The sequence below is a fragment of the Cheilinus undulatus genome, linkage group 11 (assembly GCF_018320785.1).
Source record: "Cheilinus undulatus linkage group 11, ASM1832078v1, whole genome shotgun sequence".
In the NCBI taxonomy this organism is placed as follows: domain Eukaryota; kingdom Metazoa; phylum Chordata; class Actinopteri; order Labriformes; family Labridae; genus Cheilinus; species Cheilinus undulatus.
Genome location: NC_054875.1, coordinates 21,492,056 through 21,514,083, shown reverse-complemented (window position 1 = coordinate 21,514,083; position 22,028 = coordinate 21,492,056). Strand labels below are relative to the sequence as shown.

Genomic DNA, 22,028 nt, shown 5'->3' with positions numbered 1-22,028 from the left:
ACATAGAGGTGGGCCTGGGCTGATCTGATTCCAATACAGTAGTACCAATACCTGATAAAAAAAAAATCTACACAAAGTTCTAGTAAACTTGAAACTGTATTTCTTATGCAGACTGAAAAAGTAAATGTGTAGAAATAGAATCTACAAAAAACTATTCAAATAAGTACAAAGCCAATGATTGAACTAAATATGATAAGTACTATATATCCAGGGACTATTGCTGCAGGGAGTTATAGATGTGAAGTTTTCAAGTGAAAAATTGACAAATAAAAGCAAGCTGCGACTGAAAGCTCTATATTTCCTGATGTGGGTGTTCACAATCAAAGCACCTGAGGGGAAAAGACAAATACGGACTTGTATTCTGAAGGATTTGTCAGAAGTACTACATTTATCACTGATTTAAGTTAGCAGCGACCACCCTAGCTACAGTCAGCCTTGCTGTCTGTATAGGGGCTTCTCCAACCTTGCTAAACAACACAGCCCACTTCTTTGAATCCTCATGGACTTAAAACAAGGGAGTTGTGAGTTAAAACACCTTTAAGCTGTTGTTTAGACCATTGTAATATGAGTAGCTGCAGCTCGTACTAAAGCCACAGATAGGCTGACAGAGTATGTTTGATTAATGTTGCTGTTAATGCAGACATCAAACTTAGAGAGGAGAGAACATACCTTTTGCCCTTTTTATTGAGCTTCACATTAATCACACTGATACAGACTGGTGGTGTTTGGGCTGTTACCTGGCTGCTCTTTAGTGTCTGAGTGAAATATATTGAGTCAACTCAGACTGTGCTACTCTCACATAATGCATTGTGCCTCATGTCTGCGTGTGCTGCATCAAGTATTGCAATGTGGATCGGCGGCATCAGTCAGGTCTCTGATATAAAAATAATGTAAATATCTGACACAATACCTGTACTGGATCAGATCTGGCCCATCTCTAGTAGTGCATGTGACAGATAACGGATATTTGAAATTGGTATGCATTTGTTATGACAAACAAAATGTACTTAACATGGCAAAAGTAAAACCACATGTTGAAAAATTAAGGAGAATAAACTTTTTAGCACTAGCTGTGTCAATATGAAAACAACACAAAGACAGCAGGAAACTGGCGGTAATGGCAGACATTTCCAGTCACAGTTCCAGTGTTGATTGGCTGGTAGTTGTGTGACATCAAGCCAGTCAGAAAGTGTTGTGGGCAAGAGATTAGCTAAGACCAGAGGGGAAGATGCATCTTTCAGTGGAGCCAAAGTATCATACCTTTGAAATCATCGATTTTAGATTATTATTGGTAGAAACTAAATAACATGCCCGTACCAATAATCGGCTAAATCTCAAATATCGGCATCAATAATCGGCCAGGCCGATAATCAGTCTACCAATAATTTTCAAATCATCACCTGGATTACACCAAGGTACTCTCAATAGCTTTCTTTGATTCGCCATATTTCCCTCTGATATGCCAGTTAAATAAAATATATTTTTGCAACTTCTACACTTAAGATACCAAAGTATACTGTATGTTCAGTTTTACCAAAATATCTCTATACCGTCTCACTTAAATGGTGTGAGAAGAGATTTTGACACAACTGTACTGAAAGTGTTTTTTAATCTTTAAACACACTAAGTACACTGTTTATTGCTTGTTTCTACTCTTTAAGAGTGAAATCTCATCTGCTTTGCATATGTTATTATTGGTACACAAACTTATTCATTGGTAGGTTCACAGATCCCATTAATCCTCACTTTTGTCCTTCACACACTGTTAATTTGCTCTGAACATCTTCTTTCCCTGCCCCTCAGCTCTGTGAAGATCTATTTGAGAAAATCAATGAGGACAGCAACAAAGAGGAGCTCTCATACTCAGTGGAGGTGAGTCCAAAACTGCATTGGCATTTGTAATCCTTGTTCTCAGCCCTCACCTCTGACTCCTGTGTTGGCTTCTCTCTAATGAACCAATACAAGCCGTCTCCTGACAGTGTAATAAGTAAAAGTCAGGCATCAATCACAAAATGACTCGGCCTTCGGAGACAGTTGGTTTCCTTAGCACATTTAAGTTTTGGCTCAAAATGGCCAAAATAAGTTTAAGAATAGCAGATTATTTAAATGACGTAGCATACCAAGGAAATGAAGCTAGAATGCAAAATATATTTGCGTTATAAAGACCTGCATTACTGTTTTGGTAGGGCTCCTAAACTAACGGTTATTGTTGTTTCTAGGTCAGTTACATGGAGATCTACTGTGAGCGGGTACGAGATTTGCTCAACCCTAAGAACAAAGGGAACCTACGGGTGCGAGAACACCCACTACTGGGTCCCTATGTGGAAGATCTGTCCAAACTAGCTGTCACCTCCTACACAGACATCGCTGACTTGATGGATGCAGGCAACAAGGCTAGGTGAGCCTGGTTCTAGTGTCATGCTGGGAGAATAATAGAGGATACAGTAGTCTTGTGAATATGATAGCCTGGAACCTCAGAGGGATTAGATAATTGCCAGCAAGATAACAATAATTTGGAAGCAGGTAATGATCTTATTACAGGTTTTCATCATCAGTAATGAATAAAATTCAGCACCTTAAGGACACTAAAACACAGTTAAGTCTGAATGAAATAATAATAGTTCCAGGTTGACCTGAGTATTTGAGATTTTTCATGGACAGTAGTCAAGCTAAATTTTTGTCAGTGAGTATTTCTCTCTGAAATGAAACCATGTGATGTGTATGTGTGAGATTTTTTTCCTCTTTAAGTGTGTGAGTGTCACGAGAGCTCCTGTGGGGAGGAGTGAACCCTGCCTTAATCTTCCTGTGCTGACTCAGAAGGCTTATTTCTAGAACATGGCGTGAACAGCCGTGTCTCCCCAGTGGCTGTCCCTCTGAGTGTGCCTTGTGTATTTGTATTTGGTGTCCTCACAGTATTATCCACCTACGCTGCACAAAGTAATCCTTTACACTCAATTCACTCTAATAGGCGTAAAACCCACTGATGATAGCTGCAGTAATAGCCAAGCCCATGGATGCAGAATTAATAGGAGGGAATCATTTAAAAGAATAAGAAATGGTCAAAGTGCTCAGGAAATAGGAAACATCCACACCTTTTCTGTTATTCCTAACCTTGGCTGCTTGTGCTAACCTACAGAACTGTGGCTGCCACCAACATGAACGAGACCAGCAGCAGGTCACATGCTGTTTTCACAATCGTCTTCACACAGAAAAAACACGACAGTGAAACAGACCTCTCCACAGAAAAGGTTAGACGAAATATTCAATGTTTTTCTTCATTCTGGTTAAATTATTCTTTTTAAAAGTTATTTTTTCCAGTTTAGTTGTCCTCTGTAGTCTTCTCAGCTAGTTGTAAAAGAAAGAGAGCTGTTTTAGGTTTGACTTTTTGTGTTTCCTCTTACTGCAGAGGGACAAAGACCACTGTGTTGTTGTAAACAACATGCCCATTGTGTTTAGCTACTCTATTAGTCCTACTACCAAGCTGTGTCTCACTAGTCAAAAATGTTAAAATGTTTGGGTTTCCTTTTCTCACAAACCATTTAGTAGTTGTGTTTGGAAGTCAGAGCTGCCATTGTTTCAGTAATGTCCTTGCTTTCTCTCACTGTTATAGTTAAAATGTAAATTATTCATATCCTTTTTGCATCTAAAATGCATTAACCTCCTCTTCAGGTCAGTAAAATTAGTCTGGTAGACTTGGCTGGGAGTGAGCGAGCAGATTCCACTGGAGCTAAAGGTACCAGGCTAAAGGTAAGACTCCCATCATGGCAGACACCCTGCCAGAGTCAGAATTAAAACTGCTTATCAGTTAACCCTCTGTGGCTCTTGATTAATATTGTATTAATTTCTGTTTGCAGGAGGGAGCAAACATCAACAAATCTCTCACAACGTTAGGGAAGGTTATCTCTGCCTTAGCTGAAGTGGTGAGTGTTTTTTGTCTTTCTCTTTTTTCTTGATATCTGTTTTTTCTATTTCTTCTCCTTTTGAGCACTTTCTCCTACCTTCTCTTCTTAAAGAGTTAGTGTTTGTAGCCTGGCATGCTGTAATGTCTGCCCTTCTGTTTTCTCTTTTCTTGTCCCTGTAATGCTTGCTTACACAGGATAACTGTACGAGCAAGGTAAATCCGTTGACAGCTCATCCATTAACCTTTTGATTACTGCCATGAGGCAGATTTGACAGGCCTTAGCCACGTGCATTGTTGACACTGCTGCATCATTATGTCCCTACTACTCAAACACAGAAGTACCATTGTTGTATTTCATCTTACACATTAAAATCCACAGTACTTATCAACAGCCTGTCACAGCAGGTGTACTACTCATTTTACCCTTTAATCGTGTCCATTACATGAGGGTCTTGTCATGATACGTCTTATTAATGTATGGTCCTTTCTGCCATCTTTAATTTTCACTGAGGACAGAGGCTGATTTTGAAATTGTTTTTTATGGCTTGGCAAGTAAATATTTGCTTTTTGCAGAGCAAGAAGAAGAAGAAGAGTGATTTCATCCCATACAGAGACTCTGTCCTGACATGGCTGCTGAGGGAGAACCTCGGTATGATCTTTAATTTAACCTTATAACCCTCTTTTATTGGTGTAATATGATTGAGTTTTTATCTGTAAACTCTGAGAAAAAGTCCTATTTATCTTATTCCTGGAAACCAAGAAATGCTGAAACATCTGTATCCTGTAATATGAAGTGGATATTAGAAGAGAGACTAGTGCTACGGTACATTACTCTGCCAATTTTAGAAGAACACTGTCAGCAGACTGTATTTCAACTTAACTAGACAAGCGCACCAGCATCTCCTGGCTTCAGACATGTATGGACAGTGTATTTTCAATCTTAGCTGACACAGGTTGTTTATAGCAATTAAGTCTGATGAGACTGAAGTCTTACATTAGTGGAATTAGAATTCGGCTTTTATTTTTGCTGTGGTGGTGTTTTTGATTTGTCTTTTAAATGTACAGTGTAGTGAAAATCCAGCTCTTATACCCATCTGTCATATTAAAATCTTATGTATTTAAAACATGGCCATTGTCATTAATCACCTTGGTACACAAGTGATCTCAGTGCTGTTTTTAATTCATTTATTTGTTATTTTTTCAGGTGGAAACTCAAGAACAGCCATGGTAGCTGCCCTCAGTCCTGCAGATATCAACTATGATGAAACTCTCAGCACTCTCCGGTAAGGTCTCATCCAGGACCAGATTACCAGACCATCGTTTTTATTGAACTATGAATTGATTGTGTTACTGTTCTGTTAATTAGCTATGCTGACAGAGCTAAGAACATCAAGTGCAATGCTGTCATCAATGAGGATCCCAACAATAAGCTGGTGCGTGACCTGAAGGATGAAGTAGCCCGGCTGAAGGAACTGCTCCGTGCACAGGGCTTGGGAGACATCCTGGACAGTGAGTTTAGAGCTTTTCCTGCAGGCAGTAACTGTAGCCAAACAGCAAATATTACCTTCTCTCTCAGGTTCTACCAATGCTGGCAGCATCTTCTTTCTACTTCACTGTCTCATTTCTCGAAGTCATCCTACTTATTTTCATTCCTCTGCTGTTCTGGTGCCTAGAAGACAACTAAAAAGACTGAAACAGCTTTCAGAAACCCTTTTCTGGTTTATTATGCCTCTTTGCAGAGTCAAACATAGAATATTTATTCTGTAGTATGTTTTATGTGCATAAAATGTCAAGTTGCACACTGTAAAGATATTCATCAATTTATATGCAATTCAATATGTCTCATGTAGCTGATTATGACTGATATCACCAATGGTAGTTTAAAGCTACATTAAGCTATCACAGTTCATTTGATGTACAAATGAGTGATGGCTCATAGCCTTATCAATTAGAGACATAATACATCCATTTATAACTTCTAATATCTGAACTGATTAATAACTGCATACATGCTTATGCCTGCTTAGAACATGCTTAATGACATGGCACTTAACAAGCCATTTTATGCCATTTATATCATCCTTCTCATCCAGCACACTAAGAAATGTCTGTAACCTTTTCCTCTCATTCTACTGACCCTGACCCTTCTCATTTCTTCCTGCTTCCTCTCAGTTGATCCTATGGGGGATGATTACCCAGGAAGTGGAATCAAATGTGTGTATATGTGTGCTGGTTCTGAATTGGTTTATCACGTTTTTGCCCTGTTAACAATAGCTAACATTGCTTACGCCCCCCTCTCCTGTATATTAAATCTGCTTCAAGCTTTGCATGTAAATGCTGAAAAGGCAAAAGCTCAAGCTTTTAAGTAGAATCAGAAATGCAAGGCTTCGGTAAGTGTCCTGATCTGGCAAGGGTTAGCATGCCACTAGGTTAGCATGCTCTGCGCTTGTGTTTCTGTTTCTTTTTCTAGAATGAGGAGGGTAAGGAAGCTATTTAGAGACTCAAATATATCACAAGTTACTTTAAGAACGTCTCTTTTGGAAACTTTCAGAATAGCTCGTCTGCTCCATCCCCCAGCACACCCTGCAAAGTTTCCTTACCATGCCAGACTTTGACTCACCCACTCGAGCTTCTCTTCTTGACAGTGGTCTTTCTGCTTTTTATTTTGATTTTTTTTTTGTTTTGTTTGTTTGTTTTTTTACTAACCCTCAGCTGCAGCTGACAGCGCTCACAGCATTAGAATGCCTCTACTCAATTCTCAGTCTGAGACTCAAAGCTACAGACGGAAAGGTGCATGATTTTTACATTTTAAAGTAGCTACAACAACAGTTTTGATTTAGATTTAATACCATCTAGATGTGATTTGACTGTTTTTGTTAAATAGTTAGTTGCCCATGTGTCCCTCTTTCCCTAAAATTCTTAAAGTAGTTACCCAGGAAGATGTTTACCTTTGTTAATGTGTAGACTAAACTAACTGCTGGTTTCCCTCTAGTTGTTCTTTGCTTATTCCCCTATTTATCCTGTATTTAGTGATATTAGCATCCTAACAGTTTGATCTTTACCTGTATTGGCCAGCTGTTTTTGATTCATTCTGAGTCACCAGAGTCTGATAGTGCAGAGGTCTTTAAGGTTATTGTATTTACTGGAGCTGCTTGACCTTTAGTGAGACTGCTGTGGCTCACTTTAGATGGATGTATGAGTGCACGCATGTGTGTGGTGAATTAGATTCTCAACTGCTGGCTGAACTTTGGCAGCATGTGTCAACGACCCTCATCTGTCCTCCCTCTGGGCCTTCTTGCAGTTTCCGTCTCCCTCCCATCCTGTAGTTTTACACTGATAGCAGTTTTCACACAGTTTGCGTTTATTCGTGTGAAGAGTTCAGGGGAAAAAATGACATCACCCAATTCCTTCTTGTTGTATCTCCTGCAGATTTATTACTCAGAGTAAATTGCTCTGCGCTGTAATTTGGCCAACAGTTAAACATCACTTTGGAAACTCTTCATTGGAGTACAATCTGAAGTTTAGTTGATGAAGAAAACTTTTGCAAACTACATGTGGTGAAAACTGCTCCTCTCTGTAGCTGACCATAATGCCGGTTGTCTGTCTTAACCCTTTGATGTACTACGTGTGTCTTACATTGGTCTTCCCTTCCTTTGTCCTTTTTCTCTACCCATTTCTTTCTCTCCTCTCTTTCCTCCTTTTTGTATTTTGTTCTTCCATTTTATGTCGTTTGTTCCCCCTTTTCCTGTCCTGGGCCTATCCCATCTTCCTCTGTGCTATACTCTTTTTCCTTTCTCTCTCTTTCTCTTCTGCTGTTGGCTCAGACCTCAAAGACATTCAGAACAATAAGAATAGATACTTGATAGCCTCAGAGAACCAACGCCCTGGCCATTTCTCCACAGCACCTATTGGTTCCCTGACAGTCTCTCCATCCTCTGGCTCACTGTGCAGCCAGGGGGGCCTTCAGTCGGTCACCAGCATCCAAGAGCGCATCATGTCCACCCCTGGAGGAGAGGAGGCCATCGAAAGACTCAAGGTAATGTTGGTCTATAGACTGTATCTGTATCATCAGTTAAAAGAGAAAAGATTCCTTCGGTTACCCTTCCAATACGAAGAAGAACTTGAACTCTATTTACCTCCATCTCTACCCTTATTACTCACTTGATATTTAGATAAACTCTTAAGCCCTCTGTGTTCTCTGTCTGGTGTCAAACATGCCCTTTGCAAGGCTGAAAGCTGGCCATTGTTGTGCTATGTAGAGCAACAGGCTGGCTTACAAATCTCCATTGTGCAAGGTATGGTTGAAACAGAAAACTTGCATAATGTCAGTAAAAGTCTTAAAATGGAAAGTTCTAGTTGTGACCAAAAATGTTGCTTCATTTATAATACCAGTCAATCCCTACTCTACATGTCAACCAAATATTTTATTCAATGGCCACAGTGATAGATACACTCGTGTAGATTGCTAATAGGTTCATCAGTATGTACTGTACTAACTAAATGAATAGATCATATATTCACACAATAAAAAGGAATACATCTATGAATACATAAGGGTGCATCTTAAAAAAATAAAATATCATGAACAAGCTCCTTATGCATGAATTACTGCATCTGTGCAAAGTGGCATGGAGCCAATCAGTCCATGGCACTGCTGGGGTGTTATGAAGCCCAAGTTGCTGTAAGTCATAATCATCAAGACTAAAACAAAAAAGTCTTCATATTTCACTTTGTATGAGATAAATCGAAAATATATGGAAATGTTACTTTCTGACTTAAATTACGGGAAAAAATGAACTTCCACATGATATTTACATTTTTGAGATGCACCTGTGCACGCAGACATAAAGACAGACAGATAGATTTACATTCATGAATACAAAATAGCATGTATAATGTCATCTAAAAGGAGCTTCTCTTAGGACCATGATGCAAATTATAGTTACTATTAGAGAAAATACAACACTTTAATACTTGCATCATTTGATTTACAAAGTATGAAAATGCACCTTTTGTGAAACATATACAAAGTAACCATGTCAGATGAGGCATGCAGAGTTGGGAGTGGAGCATGTAACAGTTGAAGGTGTGAGCTTTTGAAAATATATACAGTGCTTAACAAATTTATTAGACCGCCTGTCATATTTGTCTCAAAGACCATCCAGTATCATGAAGTGCTTTAATTCGGACTCTTTCATTTTCAGTGAGCTCTCCACCTTTTACCATTTTGAACAGGAATGAGTGATTTCAAACTGAATTCACCCAAATTTGAGCCGGCTCACTGGGCTTCTCTGAGGAGTCAGAAATGAATCAAGCATAACATTCAACCACTAAAACTAATTTTTCTGTACAGGAATGCAAATAAATAACTATAATTTGACATATTAATCAAGAAATAATAATGAGCTTTACTATTTTTTCAGTTTTTTTGTAAATCAGTACATTTGAAAATTCATGGATAAAATAATAATTATATTTTAGCACTAAAAATATCATTTTGGTTAAAGAGCTTCTGCACATTGGTGTATTAACCATTGCAGAAACATAAAAAATGATTTTGGTAATTACCAATGCTGTTAATTTAGGGCAGCTGTGGCATAAACCTTACTTTGGTTAAGGTTAGTGTGGTCTAATAAATTTGTTAAGCACTGTATGTTGATAATAATTAACAATCAAAGCCTAAATATGCACATACTGTTTATATTTATTCAGCAAGAGTCAGGCATATTTAATGTCAAGATAGCAGCTGTTTAAATTTAGCCCACACATCACTCATCAAAGTGTTTTTTCCATCAGCCCTCCTGTGGCCTCTGAGTTTTATATCTGCCACGCTCACTCTGTTGATAATGTAGCACATAGGATTGCAACTCCCAGTCATAGGGAGCTGCAGTTTCCATGGCAACCAGGGTGCCCAGTGTGTCTGTCATCCAATGACGTCAAGAGCCGACGCAGATATGGAGGAAACTGGACCAAAATAGATCCCGTCGTATTGGCCTTCAGTGTTATTAGTCAGACGCATGATAATCTCATTCTTTGATTCTTCACGGCGTTGGAGCTATTTTAGGGATCCAGAAGAAAGCTATGGCGATTACCTTTCAGACAGTTTGAAAGATGTCATTTCTGCCAGTACTTTCCAAAAGGAATACTTAATATGATATGTTAAACTTAAATGTCTGTACACTCCATTGTCAAACCTCAATAGTAACTAATATAACAGAATATTTTAGAGGATAGAGGAGCAGACAGCTCAGTGTGGCAGTGCTTTAGAAAATAAAGAACAGGCATCATGGGTGTACATTTTTGAAAGGGAACTTCAAAGTTTTGGTGTTGTATCCTTAAGGAGCAGCATTGGGTTTTTTTATCTGTGAGTTAAAACTTTGTTTTATGTAGAAAATCAAAAAACATTTGTCAGTAGCGTCAGAAAGAAAAAAAAAAAGAATGCCATGACTAAAGACTGGGTGTGCCTTCACTGTCTTTACTGCATTGCTGGCAGTTTAGATTGCATTATATTGACAGGTTTCCCTTTTGTCCTTCAGGAATCAGAAAAGATCATTGCTGAGCTCAATGAAACTTGGGAAGAGAAACTTCGAAAGACAGAAGCAATCCGCATGGAAAGGTCAGTATTGGTAGACAAGTATTTCCTATGTGTGCTTCCTCCCTCCTCATCCAATCCCCCTGTGTCAGGAGACAGAACTTCTGGGAGTGGTCTGGCTTTTTTCACCTCTCTGAACTGTCTGTCTCACTTTCTTCATCTATCTGTCTCATTTTTAGCGTGCACACACCATCCATTTCCCTTCCCGCCTTTGTCTGTCATTACACTCTGCTGCACAAACGGCCCTCTCACACCCTTTATTCGCTCATCTGTGGCTGCAGACGTCAACCATGTTACCATTCATCCACTGAGTCTCTTTTTGCTGTCATACCCAAACACTAGCTGTAATATTGCACACATCACTTCTCGTCAGCACTAAGGCTCTTTGACAGAAATGTCCACATTTTTTCTCTTACTGATAAAAACATAAGCAGCATGCACCATAAGAGCCCTGACAATGTTGCAACTTTGGTCAGTTTGACATACATTTCTTTTTCCTTCACTACAGGGAGGCCTTGCTCGCTGAGATGGGTGTGGCAATCCGTGAAGATGGAGGCACTCTGGGAGTCTTCTCTCCTAAAAAGGTAGAGCAGACATAATGACAGATGTTCATGTTGACGGAGGATTGTGTCAAGTTTCTCATGTTTACTCTTCCACCATCACTTCCTTGCGTCTCTTTCCCATGTTATCTTTTTTTTTTACCACGAGCAGCCGCCTTGTACTGTCTGTTTTTTGTCACGTATTCATTCTGTCTGTACTTCCACTCTTTTGTTATTTGCTTCCTTCACCTACTCAGCTTAGCCATGAAAGCCCATTTGATGAGCAGCTTCTTAACACCAAGAAGGTTTGTTAAACTATAATAACACCTTTCCTGCAGGAGCTGTAGCCCTGTAAATGAGCAACATCTAGTCTTCCAAAAGTGATTTAACATCAGAAATGCACATTTTTATGATTACTGCACTTTTTGCACTCATCGGCATTTATGTACTTCTGGTCAAATATTTATTTCTAAATGGTATCTCCTAAATAACCTTTAAAGAGACTGTGTCATATTAAAATATGGCAAGTAATTCTACATTTATGCTACTTAAAAATATTGCCAGTTTCTCCGATAAGTATTTTATTAAAACCGTCCGATGCCATAAGTGCTATTGTAAGTCTCTCTGGATTGCAGGGAATAGTACATTCCCTTCATTCTTCTCACCTTTGTTGCAACTCTAGCACAGAAATATCATGTGGCAGCTAGAGAACAGTAGGTCTGTAGAAAATGCTTTTCAGAGGAGTAACCATTGTGGCAGAGAAAGAGACCCGCTATCTTTTAATCTCTGACTGTTCAGCTCCAGCTGTCACTAGATCTGAGTTTGTTTTAGAAACCTCCCCCCTTTGAAAATAATCCTTTTAGGTGTTTTCAGCTCCTTCCTCTGCTGATGATTGTCGTAGTTTGGTTGTATCACCTTTGTTCACATCTTTCTGTATTTCATTCATGTTTTTCTCTCTTTCCACTTACCGCCTCTCTCTGGGTTATGGTTTCGTTGAGAAGCCTTGTGATCTTTATACAGACTTTAATGGGGTGTTTTCCCCTAAAAAGGTTGGTTGGTTGGCTGAGTAGCTGCTAGATTTGTTTGGTACTGTGTAGTGCCACTACAAACAATATAGTATGTATTTATCAGGTTGTAGAGATGTCAGCACTGTGTTAGTGTTAACATTTTTATGTCATACCTGTACTGAATAATAGGGATGGGAATCACAGGTACACAGTAGGACACACAATGCGATACGTGATGTGATGCATGATATTTGGCCCACAATAATGGTAATGTCCCATGCGGTGAATCTGTGACATCAACATACCTACAACAAGGTAAAATTGAAAAAATGTATTCCCTGTCGTCCATCATAATTTTGCACCTTCTTCGTCTTGACTGGGAGATTTGCGGATAAGGATCTATATCAGTATGCCAATATATCAATAATATAAATAGCCTTGTAATTGCATGATTTATTTTGGTATCTTCATATTTTAAAGACCTTTTGGAGGTCTTGGAGGTTACAGCTTTAATCTTAATTTAATGTAATGTATTTATTTATTTTGATATTTTTTATTTTTTAATGTAAAAAATAGAAATAAGTTGGTCTGAACTGTTTAGAAGGAATTGGAGGGAATTATTCAAGAACCCACTAAAGAAAAAGAAACTTCGTTCTGAAAACTTACCAAACCGTGACTTTAAAATTGAGGTACATACCGACCCGAAATTTTTGCGTATGTAACACCCCTAATATATTGCTATATTGAGTAGGGATGCACTACATTATTGCAGTGAAACTGATATTGGCAGGTATTTACTTAAAAAGTAAACTTATCAGTATTACAGATGGTATTCATAACCAATATATCAGCTGTAAATATCATCCATGTGCAAATATATTTGGGTAGTTTTTAGAAGGACCTCATCTGTAGTCTTGTTTGTTCCCCTTCATTTCTTAAACCTAAAGTCTGTTTTAAAGTCCATGTGTGATCTAGATTTATATATTGGTATCAGTTTTGGCTTAAAAAATTGTAAATATCTGCAACAGTCCACTATTGTGCATCCTTACTGATATTTTGTCCCACCCCTACTTAAAAATAGAATAATATTGACTTGATTTAACATGTCTTGTATTGAAGTAGTTACATCACTCCTGAACATTGTTTAAAGTAGCCATGCAGTGGAGATTTTCTTTTGGTTAACTGTTTTTCTCCTGTGTTTCATTTGTAGACTCCACACTTGGTTAACTTGAATGAGGATCCTCTCATGTCCGAGTGTCTGCTCTATTACATCAAAGATGGAATTACCAGGTAACAAACCTGAATGATGACACTGAAAAGCTGCAAAGGATGTGGAAAAGTTTTGAATTTCCTTCCAGCAGGGTCCCAAAAAGTCTTCTCTATATTAAAATTTCCTTCTTTTGATCTTGAGAAAGAGGTCATAGTCAGGGGAAACTGGCTTAGAATCTACCTCTGATCACAAAAACTCACTTTCTAAAGTTACATCTTCTCGCCTTTTTGTCCTTTTACCCCCTCATCAGACTATTCTTGTGGTGTATTTTGTTACAATCCTGCCCCAGGAGGACAATAATCGATGACAGAATCTCAGACTCAAGGAAATATTGTAACTTTAGAAGTGCTTCCTTCTAAAAGTAATGGTCAGAAGGCACTATTTAACTTCTGAGCTTGGCTTTTTGCTGAAATGGCTGCCAATACAAATGAGAAGGCATTGTTCAGTCTCTCAAAATGGCCTGTGATTGTTTCAGGGTGGGTCAGGCTGATGCTGAGAGACGACAGGACATTGTTTTAAGTGGTGCTCATATCAAGGAAGAGCACTGCATCTTCCGCAGCGAGAGGAATGCCAACGGAGATGGTGAGACACATTAGTCTGCTTTAGTCTATGTATGGATGTGTGTCAGTTATTTTGAACTAAGTAGAGTGATAGAGGGCAAAGTTTTTTGTCTTGTGCTTTAAAGACAAAATGAAAGACCCAACATGTAATAGGGCCTCTCTGATGGATGAAAGTATTGCATAAACAGACTCAAAATAAATGCTCTGTTGGTAACAGAAACACTTGGCATAAAGGTCAGCTGTCACTTCTTCCATTGGATTAGATATTGATCTTCACCATTCGTTAATGAAGGTTAATGAGCTTTCAGAATGAGTCACGGATGTTTGTTTGATGTGTTTGTTGAAGTTATCGTCATGCTGGTGCCCTGTGAGGGATCAGAGACATACGTCAATGGCAAACGTGTTGAAGATGCAGTCCAGCTTCGTTCAGGTACAAAAACATAAAATCTGTAAATTTAGCATTTGTTTTATTTCTGTGGGTCAGTGAGTTGACTTATTTCATACTAAGTGTAGATAAAGCACTTATTTAATTGAGCTGGTACTGATAAAATTTGGTTCATAACACCTCTTTTAGATTAAAAAAAGTATCTTTCTGCATTGGAGTGATTATTCATGCTCTCCATGTTAATTTCTGCCCCACTTCTTCTCAGGTAACCGTATCATTATGGGAAAGAACCATGTGTTCCGGTTTAACCACCCAGAGCAGGCTAGAGCTGAGAGGGAGAAGACACCATCTGCTGAGACCCCTGTGGAGCCGGTCGATTGGACTTTTGCTCAGCGAGAGCTTCTGGAGAAGCAGGGTATCGATATGAAGCAGGAGATGGAGAAACGGTATGTAGTCCATCATATTGAATGTGTTAAACTGAGCTCTTATGGTGCCAAATGTCACATTTGTTCATTTCAAATTCACGTTTTATCATGAATTATTTTAAGTATTTCACGTTATATTTTGCTAATTTATGTAGGCTTACCGAGATGGAAATCTTGTACAAAAAGGAAAAGGAAGAGGCAGACCAACTTTTGGAGCAGCAGCGATTGGTGAGTTCAGACAAGTTTGAATTTAATAACGTACTTTGTGGATCTTTTGAACTCAATCTTTTTCTTTAATCTTTTAGTGGAAAGTTGTAGACAAGTAGAAATTAACTATAGAGTGGATAAAGCACAAAAAGCATACCTTGGTTGATGTTTTTCAAAGTTAGGTATAATCAAGGGCAGCACTTGAGTGATTTAGCTAGCTTGTGATTCAGAGTTAAAGCATGTATTAATAAATTTCAGTTTGAAAGTTAGCTTTGTTATTTGGATTTCACAGAGTTCATTTACATCTGACTAGCACTAATTCTCACTCTAAGCTTTGATCCTTTTTGAAATTTGTGTGTAAACATTACACCAAGTGCATGTCTGTTCCTCTTGCATGGAAGTTTTCTCTGGTTTGAGACGGATGAGCCTTTTACCTGCTGCCTTCTTGAGATTTAACAGATTTTTCTGTAGAAATTTGATCAAGTGAGAATTAGACTGTAAAGCTTTCCCCTTTCCAAATCCCTTTTTTCTCTTTTCTTGTGTCTTCTATAGTGGATCTGAATCTTGCAAAACAGCAACCTACATTCAAAGTGTTATTTGTTATGCTAAAAGATCAAAATTCACCTCAAACTGAATATGAGACAGTATTGGAACCCATGTTTGAATAACATGATGCTGCTTTTGCATGGTTCATGTTAATAGCATGTCCTGTTAACTCATTCAGTACTGGTCCTGGACTAAGTTGCAGTGTTTGCTGTTGAGCTGGTCAACTTTGAAGTGGATGTTTATTTGCTTGGATTAGATTTCTACTCTAGTTTTCTTGCTGTTTTGTCTTCAGTTTCGTCTGTTCAATGCAGTTGCTCACTACACAATGCATTGTGATAACAAACGTTCCTGCTGTAGTTTTTGAAGGATTGTTACAATGTGGTTTCTCATTGACTTCTTTGGCTACCTCTACTTGCTAGCCTTACCTGATATCTGTGCAGCACACTGAGGGCACGGCTCAACAACAGTTACCACTGCTTACAGCTGAATCAGTGAATTAGAGACCTCGTCCATTCTCTGGTGTTTTACATGCAAAGCTTCAGGGTTAGGGTGCAGACTCCCAGCAACATAAAGTCTTCAATTCTATCAATTCATCCACAAAACCTGAATTATCTGTACCAAATGGTTGTGATCTGTAATGTACTTTGTCTACAAAAAAAATGAGAAACTGCATTTTTTTCCAACTAACACCTTTCTTGTAGTGGATTAACACTTACCCTCATTTCTGCCTCTCTTCTCTACTGGCTTTCTGATCAACTGCAAGAGCACTGTCTTCTAACTCACCGCTTATACTAAAGCCTCAAACCTTCTGGACTAAATGGGGGAAAGCTCCAAAATCCATCTACATGCATGCAACTGTAGCACGTTTTGGACCCAACTTTCAAATCAGAAAAATTTTCAATTAAGAAGAGGATTGTCTCAAAAATACACAGAAGCGCTCCAATCAGCAGCTATCCTCGATTGTTATATTTTTTCTAATCATGATAGACATGCTTCACCTTTAATATCAATATGCAACATTGGGAACAATGTCGTTAAAGATGCCATACTCATTTTGAGATGTGAAATCATCAATTCTACAATAAGTGAAGGCTTTAAAGGAAAAAACTTTACCATCATCATATCTCCATATCACCAGAGCGACAAACTGACAAGAAAGTCAATAGAAGCCACTGTTTTTTGGATTTATTTATTTTTCTATCTTTATTTGGAACATAAATCTGAAATGTGCATAATTTTGGAAACTGCATGTTGCCATACATCTTGTACATTAATGATGTATGCAAAATGTTTCAATGGCATTATCAATTGTAACTATCATCTTTGGTAACAAGCTAAATTAAATAACAATGAATGGAAAAATTCTGAAAAACAAGCTTTGTTTTATATTCAAACTGATCTCTACCTTAACTTATGGCTCAAGTTCCCTTGTTGCATATTCATACTTTTATTCATTCCTTTTTTAAAAAAAAAGTCATCCTTTCATTTTCTCTTTGATTTCCCATTTTAATTTCTCCTTATTTGGGAACCATTTGGTTTGTGTCCTGTGTTGTTTTCTCAAGGATGGAGACTCTGATAGTGGGGATGACTCTGATAAGAGGTCTTGTGAAGAGAGCTGGAGGCTGATCACTTCCCTGAGGGAAAAGCTGCCCCCCAGCAAGCTCCAAACCATAGTGAAAAAGTGTGGATTACCCAGCAGTGGGAAGAGAAGAGAACCTGTTAAAATGTACCAGATCCCTCAGAGGCGTCGCATCACCAAGGACTCCAAGTGGGTGACCATCTCTGACCTGAAGATCCAGGCGGTGAAAGAAATCTGCTATGAAGTTGCACTCAATGACTTCAGGCATACGCGGCAGGAAATCGAGGCACTGGCCATCGTCAAGATGAAGGAGCTTTGTGCTAGCTACAGCAAGAAGGACCCCAACGAGCGGGACTCGTGGAGGGCAGTGGCTCGAGATGTTTGGGACACTGTAGGGGTTGGTGATGAGCGCATTGAGGATGTCATTACCAATGGTTCTCGGCCAGGAGGGGCTGTAATGGATGATCTAAAGGTGCACATTGACAAACTTGAGGACATCTTGCATGAAGTAAAAAAGCAGAATAATATGAAGGATGAGGAGATCCGTGCACTCAGGAACAAGATGGTCAAAATGGAAAAGGTCCTCCCACTCATCACCCCAGAGGGACAAGGACAGCAAGCCAGCGGTGGCACTTCTGCCAGCACTGCTACAACTCCCAGACCTCAAGAAGCAAAACCACCTCTTCCTGAAAAGCCTGAAGCAGAAGATGCAGATTCCCAAACAGGCCAAAGTGCTGGTGACGATTCAACCCTAAAGCGAGGTGCCCAAATGCGCTGGATGCGCCAAGAGCAGATGCGCCTCAAAAGCCTTCAGCAGCAGGAGATCTCCAAACAGCTCCGCCGGCACACTGGACCACATCGCTTTATACCTCCAGAGGACCGCAAGCTCCGTTTCCCCTTCAAAAGTAACCCCAAGCACCGAAACTCCTGGAGCCCTGGGACCCACATCATTATTACAGATGAGCAGGTCATTGAGCTAAAGGTGCCTAAAGAAGCCGTACAAGAAGAAGAGGGTGAAAACCAAGGCGAGGAAGTGGCGCAACCCAGAGAACAGATGGCTGCTTCAGTTATACAAGTCACTCCTCCTTTACCAAGCCCTTTAGTTCAACACAGGAGCAAAGACTTGGAGCAAGGTTTAAGCCAGGGCAGATATAACTATAGGAACAACCAACATCAGCAGCCCTATGAGCGAGGCCGCAGCAACTCTTTTAATCACCGCCAGCGGCCATCCGGCTCCATGGAGTCGCTGCAGCAATCTGAAAACAACCGTAGGCACACGCAGGCCTTCTACCAGCCCCACCACTATCAGAACCAGCCACCACACCCTCAGCTGCACCACCAACAACAGCCCTACCACTATAACAGCATGATGTATACAGACGGCAGATTCAACGGCTATCAGCAGTACCATCACACTGACCACGCAAACCATCCAATCAACTTTCAGGCACCACCGCGAATGCGCAGGCAACTGTCAGCTCCAAATCTAAAAGCCAGCAGAGAGACGGCAGTCTGAGAGGAAGAGAGGAACTAGTTTGATAAACTTTTAGTAGGCAAACACATTACAGATCACAACTCAAACATGAGTGTCAAACAGCTAAAACTTACTGTGACTTTTGCACTCATAAGTGTGTTATTGGTTGATCCAAAAGAATTGTTGTATTATTGAAAAAGACATTTTATTCTAATCATCATCAAAAGATATGCCTTCTTATCCGTTTTTGCTGCATTGTGTTAATCGTCATCACTAGCATTGGGAGAGCTGTTGTAAGGAAATCAAGCCAACAGACTGTTTATACAGAAGAGACATGCCATGCCTACTTGACTCATTTTTTTCACTATGTGTGACAATTCATCAATCATGCTTTGATTTGCCAAAATGATCCTTTATGGTTTACATTTTTGCCATTTTAGTATTGAGTTATCAAGAATGTTTTTAGCCACTGAACTATGAACACATTGAGATGTTGCATTTTCATTGAGAACCTTGTCGTTGTCCACTTTGGGACTTAAAAAAAATCTGCTTATATTTATTTCTATGTAAGTTAACGTTAGCATGAAAAAATCAGTTATCTTTGCTATTTCACATGTTGTGTTTTGTCTCCTGAAACATTTTATGTTATGAATCATCATTGGCCTAGATCTGGAATCAAAAGACCAGTATGCTGGACATTTTAAAAGTGAAACTTGATGCACTAGTCAATTGTTTGACTGCCTTTTAAACAGACCGAAATAGAGGGCAGAGAAAGGGGTATTCCAAAGGTGCCTTTTATGCTCTAACGTTATTAATCCTGCTGTGCATTTACATTTCCTTTACCTTCCTTTTTATTCAGTACTCATCCAATAGGGCTAAGCTTACACTTACAACGCAAACTGAAGACCTTCCCTAACCAAACTAACGTTTTAAAAAATAACATGCTAGTTTAATTCAAAATTTTAAGCAAACTACCTGATTGCTTTTTTACCTGATATTTTTCCACCCTTTTTATTACAAGTATGTAGCTGCCACCCGTTTGTATTTCAATATTTTGCACTTCTTATAGAATTAGTTCTATAAGGTTAACTAGTTGAGGCACACATTTAATTGTTAAGCATTAATTTACCCCAATATTTTACATATTTTAACAACCCTTAAAATCTACCAAGAACATTGGTATTTCTTTCTATAATGATTTTATTCTGTTTGTATACTCTGAACCCAGGAGTTTACTAAAGTTACTGTAATAATGCTAAAATGCAACCAGGCTGACCCAACCATCAAATTAGTTTTATCTTGTTAAAAGTTTCTCTGTAACAAGTAGAGGATGTTCAAAATTATTCTCTTGTTCTTCCTGTATGAGCCATGAACATGGCCTTTTCTCAGTATTAAGATTACATTTACTTTGTGGTTCACTGAGTTAGCACAGGGTTTACTGTGTTTCCACTGAATGTCCTACCGAGGGAGTTGCCATGGTTCCCAAAGACTTGCCTTAAAAAATGTTGGAAGGAGCACAAAGACTTGAAGTGTTTGCATAACACTGTTTGGGAGAATGCCCCATGTCAAATGAGATTTTGGGGACTGCTTGGTTTTAGCTGCATATCCATACACCCTGGACAAATCTATCTTAATGATGGTCTATGAAATCTATTATCAATGTCAGGTTTTCAGATTCTGTGCTGAAAGAGATGCTTGTTTGAATTAGCAGCAAGTCTGCCTGGCTGCAATTGTTGCTTTAAGTGAAACTGCTAGTTATTGTATTTCAATACCAGGTGGCCTTTAAATCATTTTACAGATTGAGTTATACTCAACAGCAGAACAGGAAAGACCTTAGAGGACTACCAACATTTTATAATTCAGGTTAAGGCTGTCTGTGTTTTATACTATGAGTTTTCGCCAGTATATATTTTGCCTTAATATGCTGTAACAAGAACCAAAATATGTAAAACAATATGCAAGCCTATGCCCTCCACCCTCAGCCTTATGTCTTCAGCTATTCTGTGCATGCAATCTCTTACATTTCCTCATCTCTAATTGATTCTCAATTAACAAATGTAATCACACTGATGCACTGGTGCTGGTGGCAACCAGATAAGCTTGGAAGAACAAAATCCAATGGACATTGCATATAGTATCATTCTTTTGAAATATTCATATATATCAGTATTCGGTCTCAATTCAAAGTGTGTCTTGAATGTTGTACAGCTGCTTTTTGAAACTACATTTTCGAGTGCCTCATTGTGGCTGTGTACCAAGTTGTGTTGCTTCATTATCAATCACTACCAACAGTACACGTGTGAACAAATGTATTCACAGGTGAACAAAAGGATATACTGAATGCCTGTGTTGCTGGAGGTTTATTTTCAAAGTATGACTGAAATAAAATGACATGCTCCAAGTGTAGTTTTTTGTTACATTCAGTATGAAACCAGTAAAAGGGGAAACAGATCTTTTCATATATTAACAACACAACACAGGAGAAACCATTACAGACACTGCACACCCCTTAGATGAGGCTTAAGTGCTGTAAGTGTTCAAATAAAACTGATTTATATTTTATTGTGTAGTCATTCAATGTAAATTTAACCTGATTTTTACAGAGTCGTATTCCTGGAAGCTGCAAAAGGCCTCAATGTTGCAGTTTCCTATAACCTATTTTGTGTAATTTTCCTTTAATCAAAAGTCTCTAATTCTACATCATGACTGTGTCCCATGTTAACTAGTAACATGGGAGAAAACTGATAGTAAATCCGAAGTTTTCTCTCTGTTAACACAAGTTTAGGCCTAGCCGTACTTTAAACACTAAACTCTACTGTACCAAATGCAGTATACAACACAGGGCACATTGGGTCATGAAGGCAGTTCCTGCTGATAGTTACACTCAAACTTGCTCTTTAGATTTGCGAAGTTTGTCTGAATCAAGACATTTCAGCCTGTAGCTTGTTGGTAGGAGCTCAGCAGAGAGGAAGCTAACGATGAATGAAAAGGCTGCATTGTCTTCCCAGAAGACACTGAACAAACAGGATGAGGTCATCGGGACCACGGCATGTCCTGCTCTGATGATGACGGCGCCCCTCATTGGATTACAGTTGTATCAGCTTCTACCAGCACCACTCTGTTTCTACTGCAGAAGTTTCTCTCAAAATATATTTGATGTTTCAGTGTTGCCGTGAATTTAAATGTACAGAACATTATGCACTATTTGTAGGACACAGTTATTTCAGGAATTTAAATGTATCCTTTGTTGAATTGACTTTTTATTGATCTCACAAATCATTTTTGATAAGTTTTGATAACATTTTTTTGTAATTAAATATCTGTTATATATTATCAGTGACTTTTAAAACAGTCAAACATTTGATGTTTTACTTAGGAGTGCACTTATACTGATACCAGTATCATGTATCAGAGCAGATACAAAACTTGGTATCATTTTAGAGCATGATATTTTCCTTTCATTATTTGAGTAGGTGGGTAACCTGGAGCCATGCTGCAGTTTGGTGATATTTGAACATTAATGAGGATGCAGAAAATGTAGAG

The 22,028-nt window shown here is 38.8% G+C and overlaps 1 protein-coding gene across 9 annotated transcripts in view; it reads left to right on the top strand.

Annotated features, from left to right (window-relative positions):
• The window catches only part of kif1b (kinesin family member 1B), a 76,107-nt gene that overhangs the window by 23,444 nt on the left and 30,635 nt on the right, over positions 1–22,028 (top strand). For 2 of the 9 annotated variants that reach the window (XM_041798976.1, XM_041798970.1), the window contains exons 5-22: positions 1,804–1,872; positions 2,220–2,398; positions 3,137–3,248; positions 3,670–3,747; positions 3,855–3,920; positions 4,097–4,114; positions 4,475–4,550; positions 5,106–5,184; positions 5,268–5,410; positions 6,074–6,115; positions 7,726–7,937; positions 10,438–10,517; positions 11,002–11,077; positions 13,250–13,329; positions 13,785–13,891; positions 14,216–14,299; positions 14,520–14,700; positions 14,835–14,907. In XM_041798976.1, coding sequence (XP_041654910.1) covers positions 1,804–1,872; positions 2,220–2,398; positions 3,137–3,248; positions 3,670–3,747; positions 3,855–3,920; positions 4,097–4,114; positions 4,475–4,550; positions 5,106–5,184; positions 5,268–5,410; positions 6,074–6,115; positions 7,726–7,937; positions 10,438–10,517; positions 11,002–11,077; positions 13,250–13,329; positions 13,785–13,891; positions 14,216–14,299; positions 14,520–14,700; positions 14,835–14,907 — 1,755 coding nt within the window. The remainder of the gene's footprint in view (positions 1–1,803; positions 1,873–2,219; positions 2,399–3,136; positions 3,249–3,669; positions 3,748–3,854; positions 3,921–4,096; positions 4,115–4,474; positions 4,551–5,105; positions 5,185–5,267; positions 5,411–6,073; positions 6,116–7,725; positions 7,938–10,437; positions 10,518–11,001; positions 11,078–13,249; positions 13,330–13,784; positions 13,892–14,215; positions 14,300–14,519; positions 14,701–14,834; positions 14,908–22,028) is intronic. The other 7 variants (XM_041798978.1, XM_041798974.1, XM_041798979.1 and 4 more) reach the window with 5 other exon arrangements.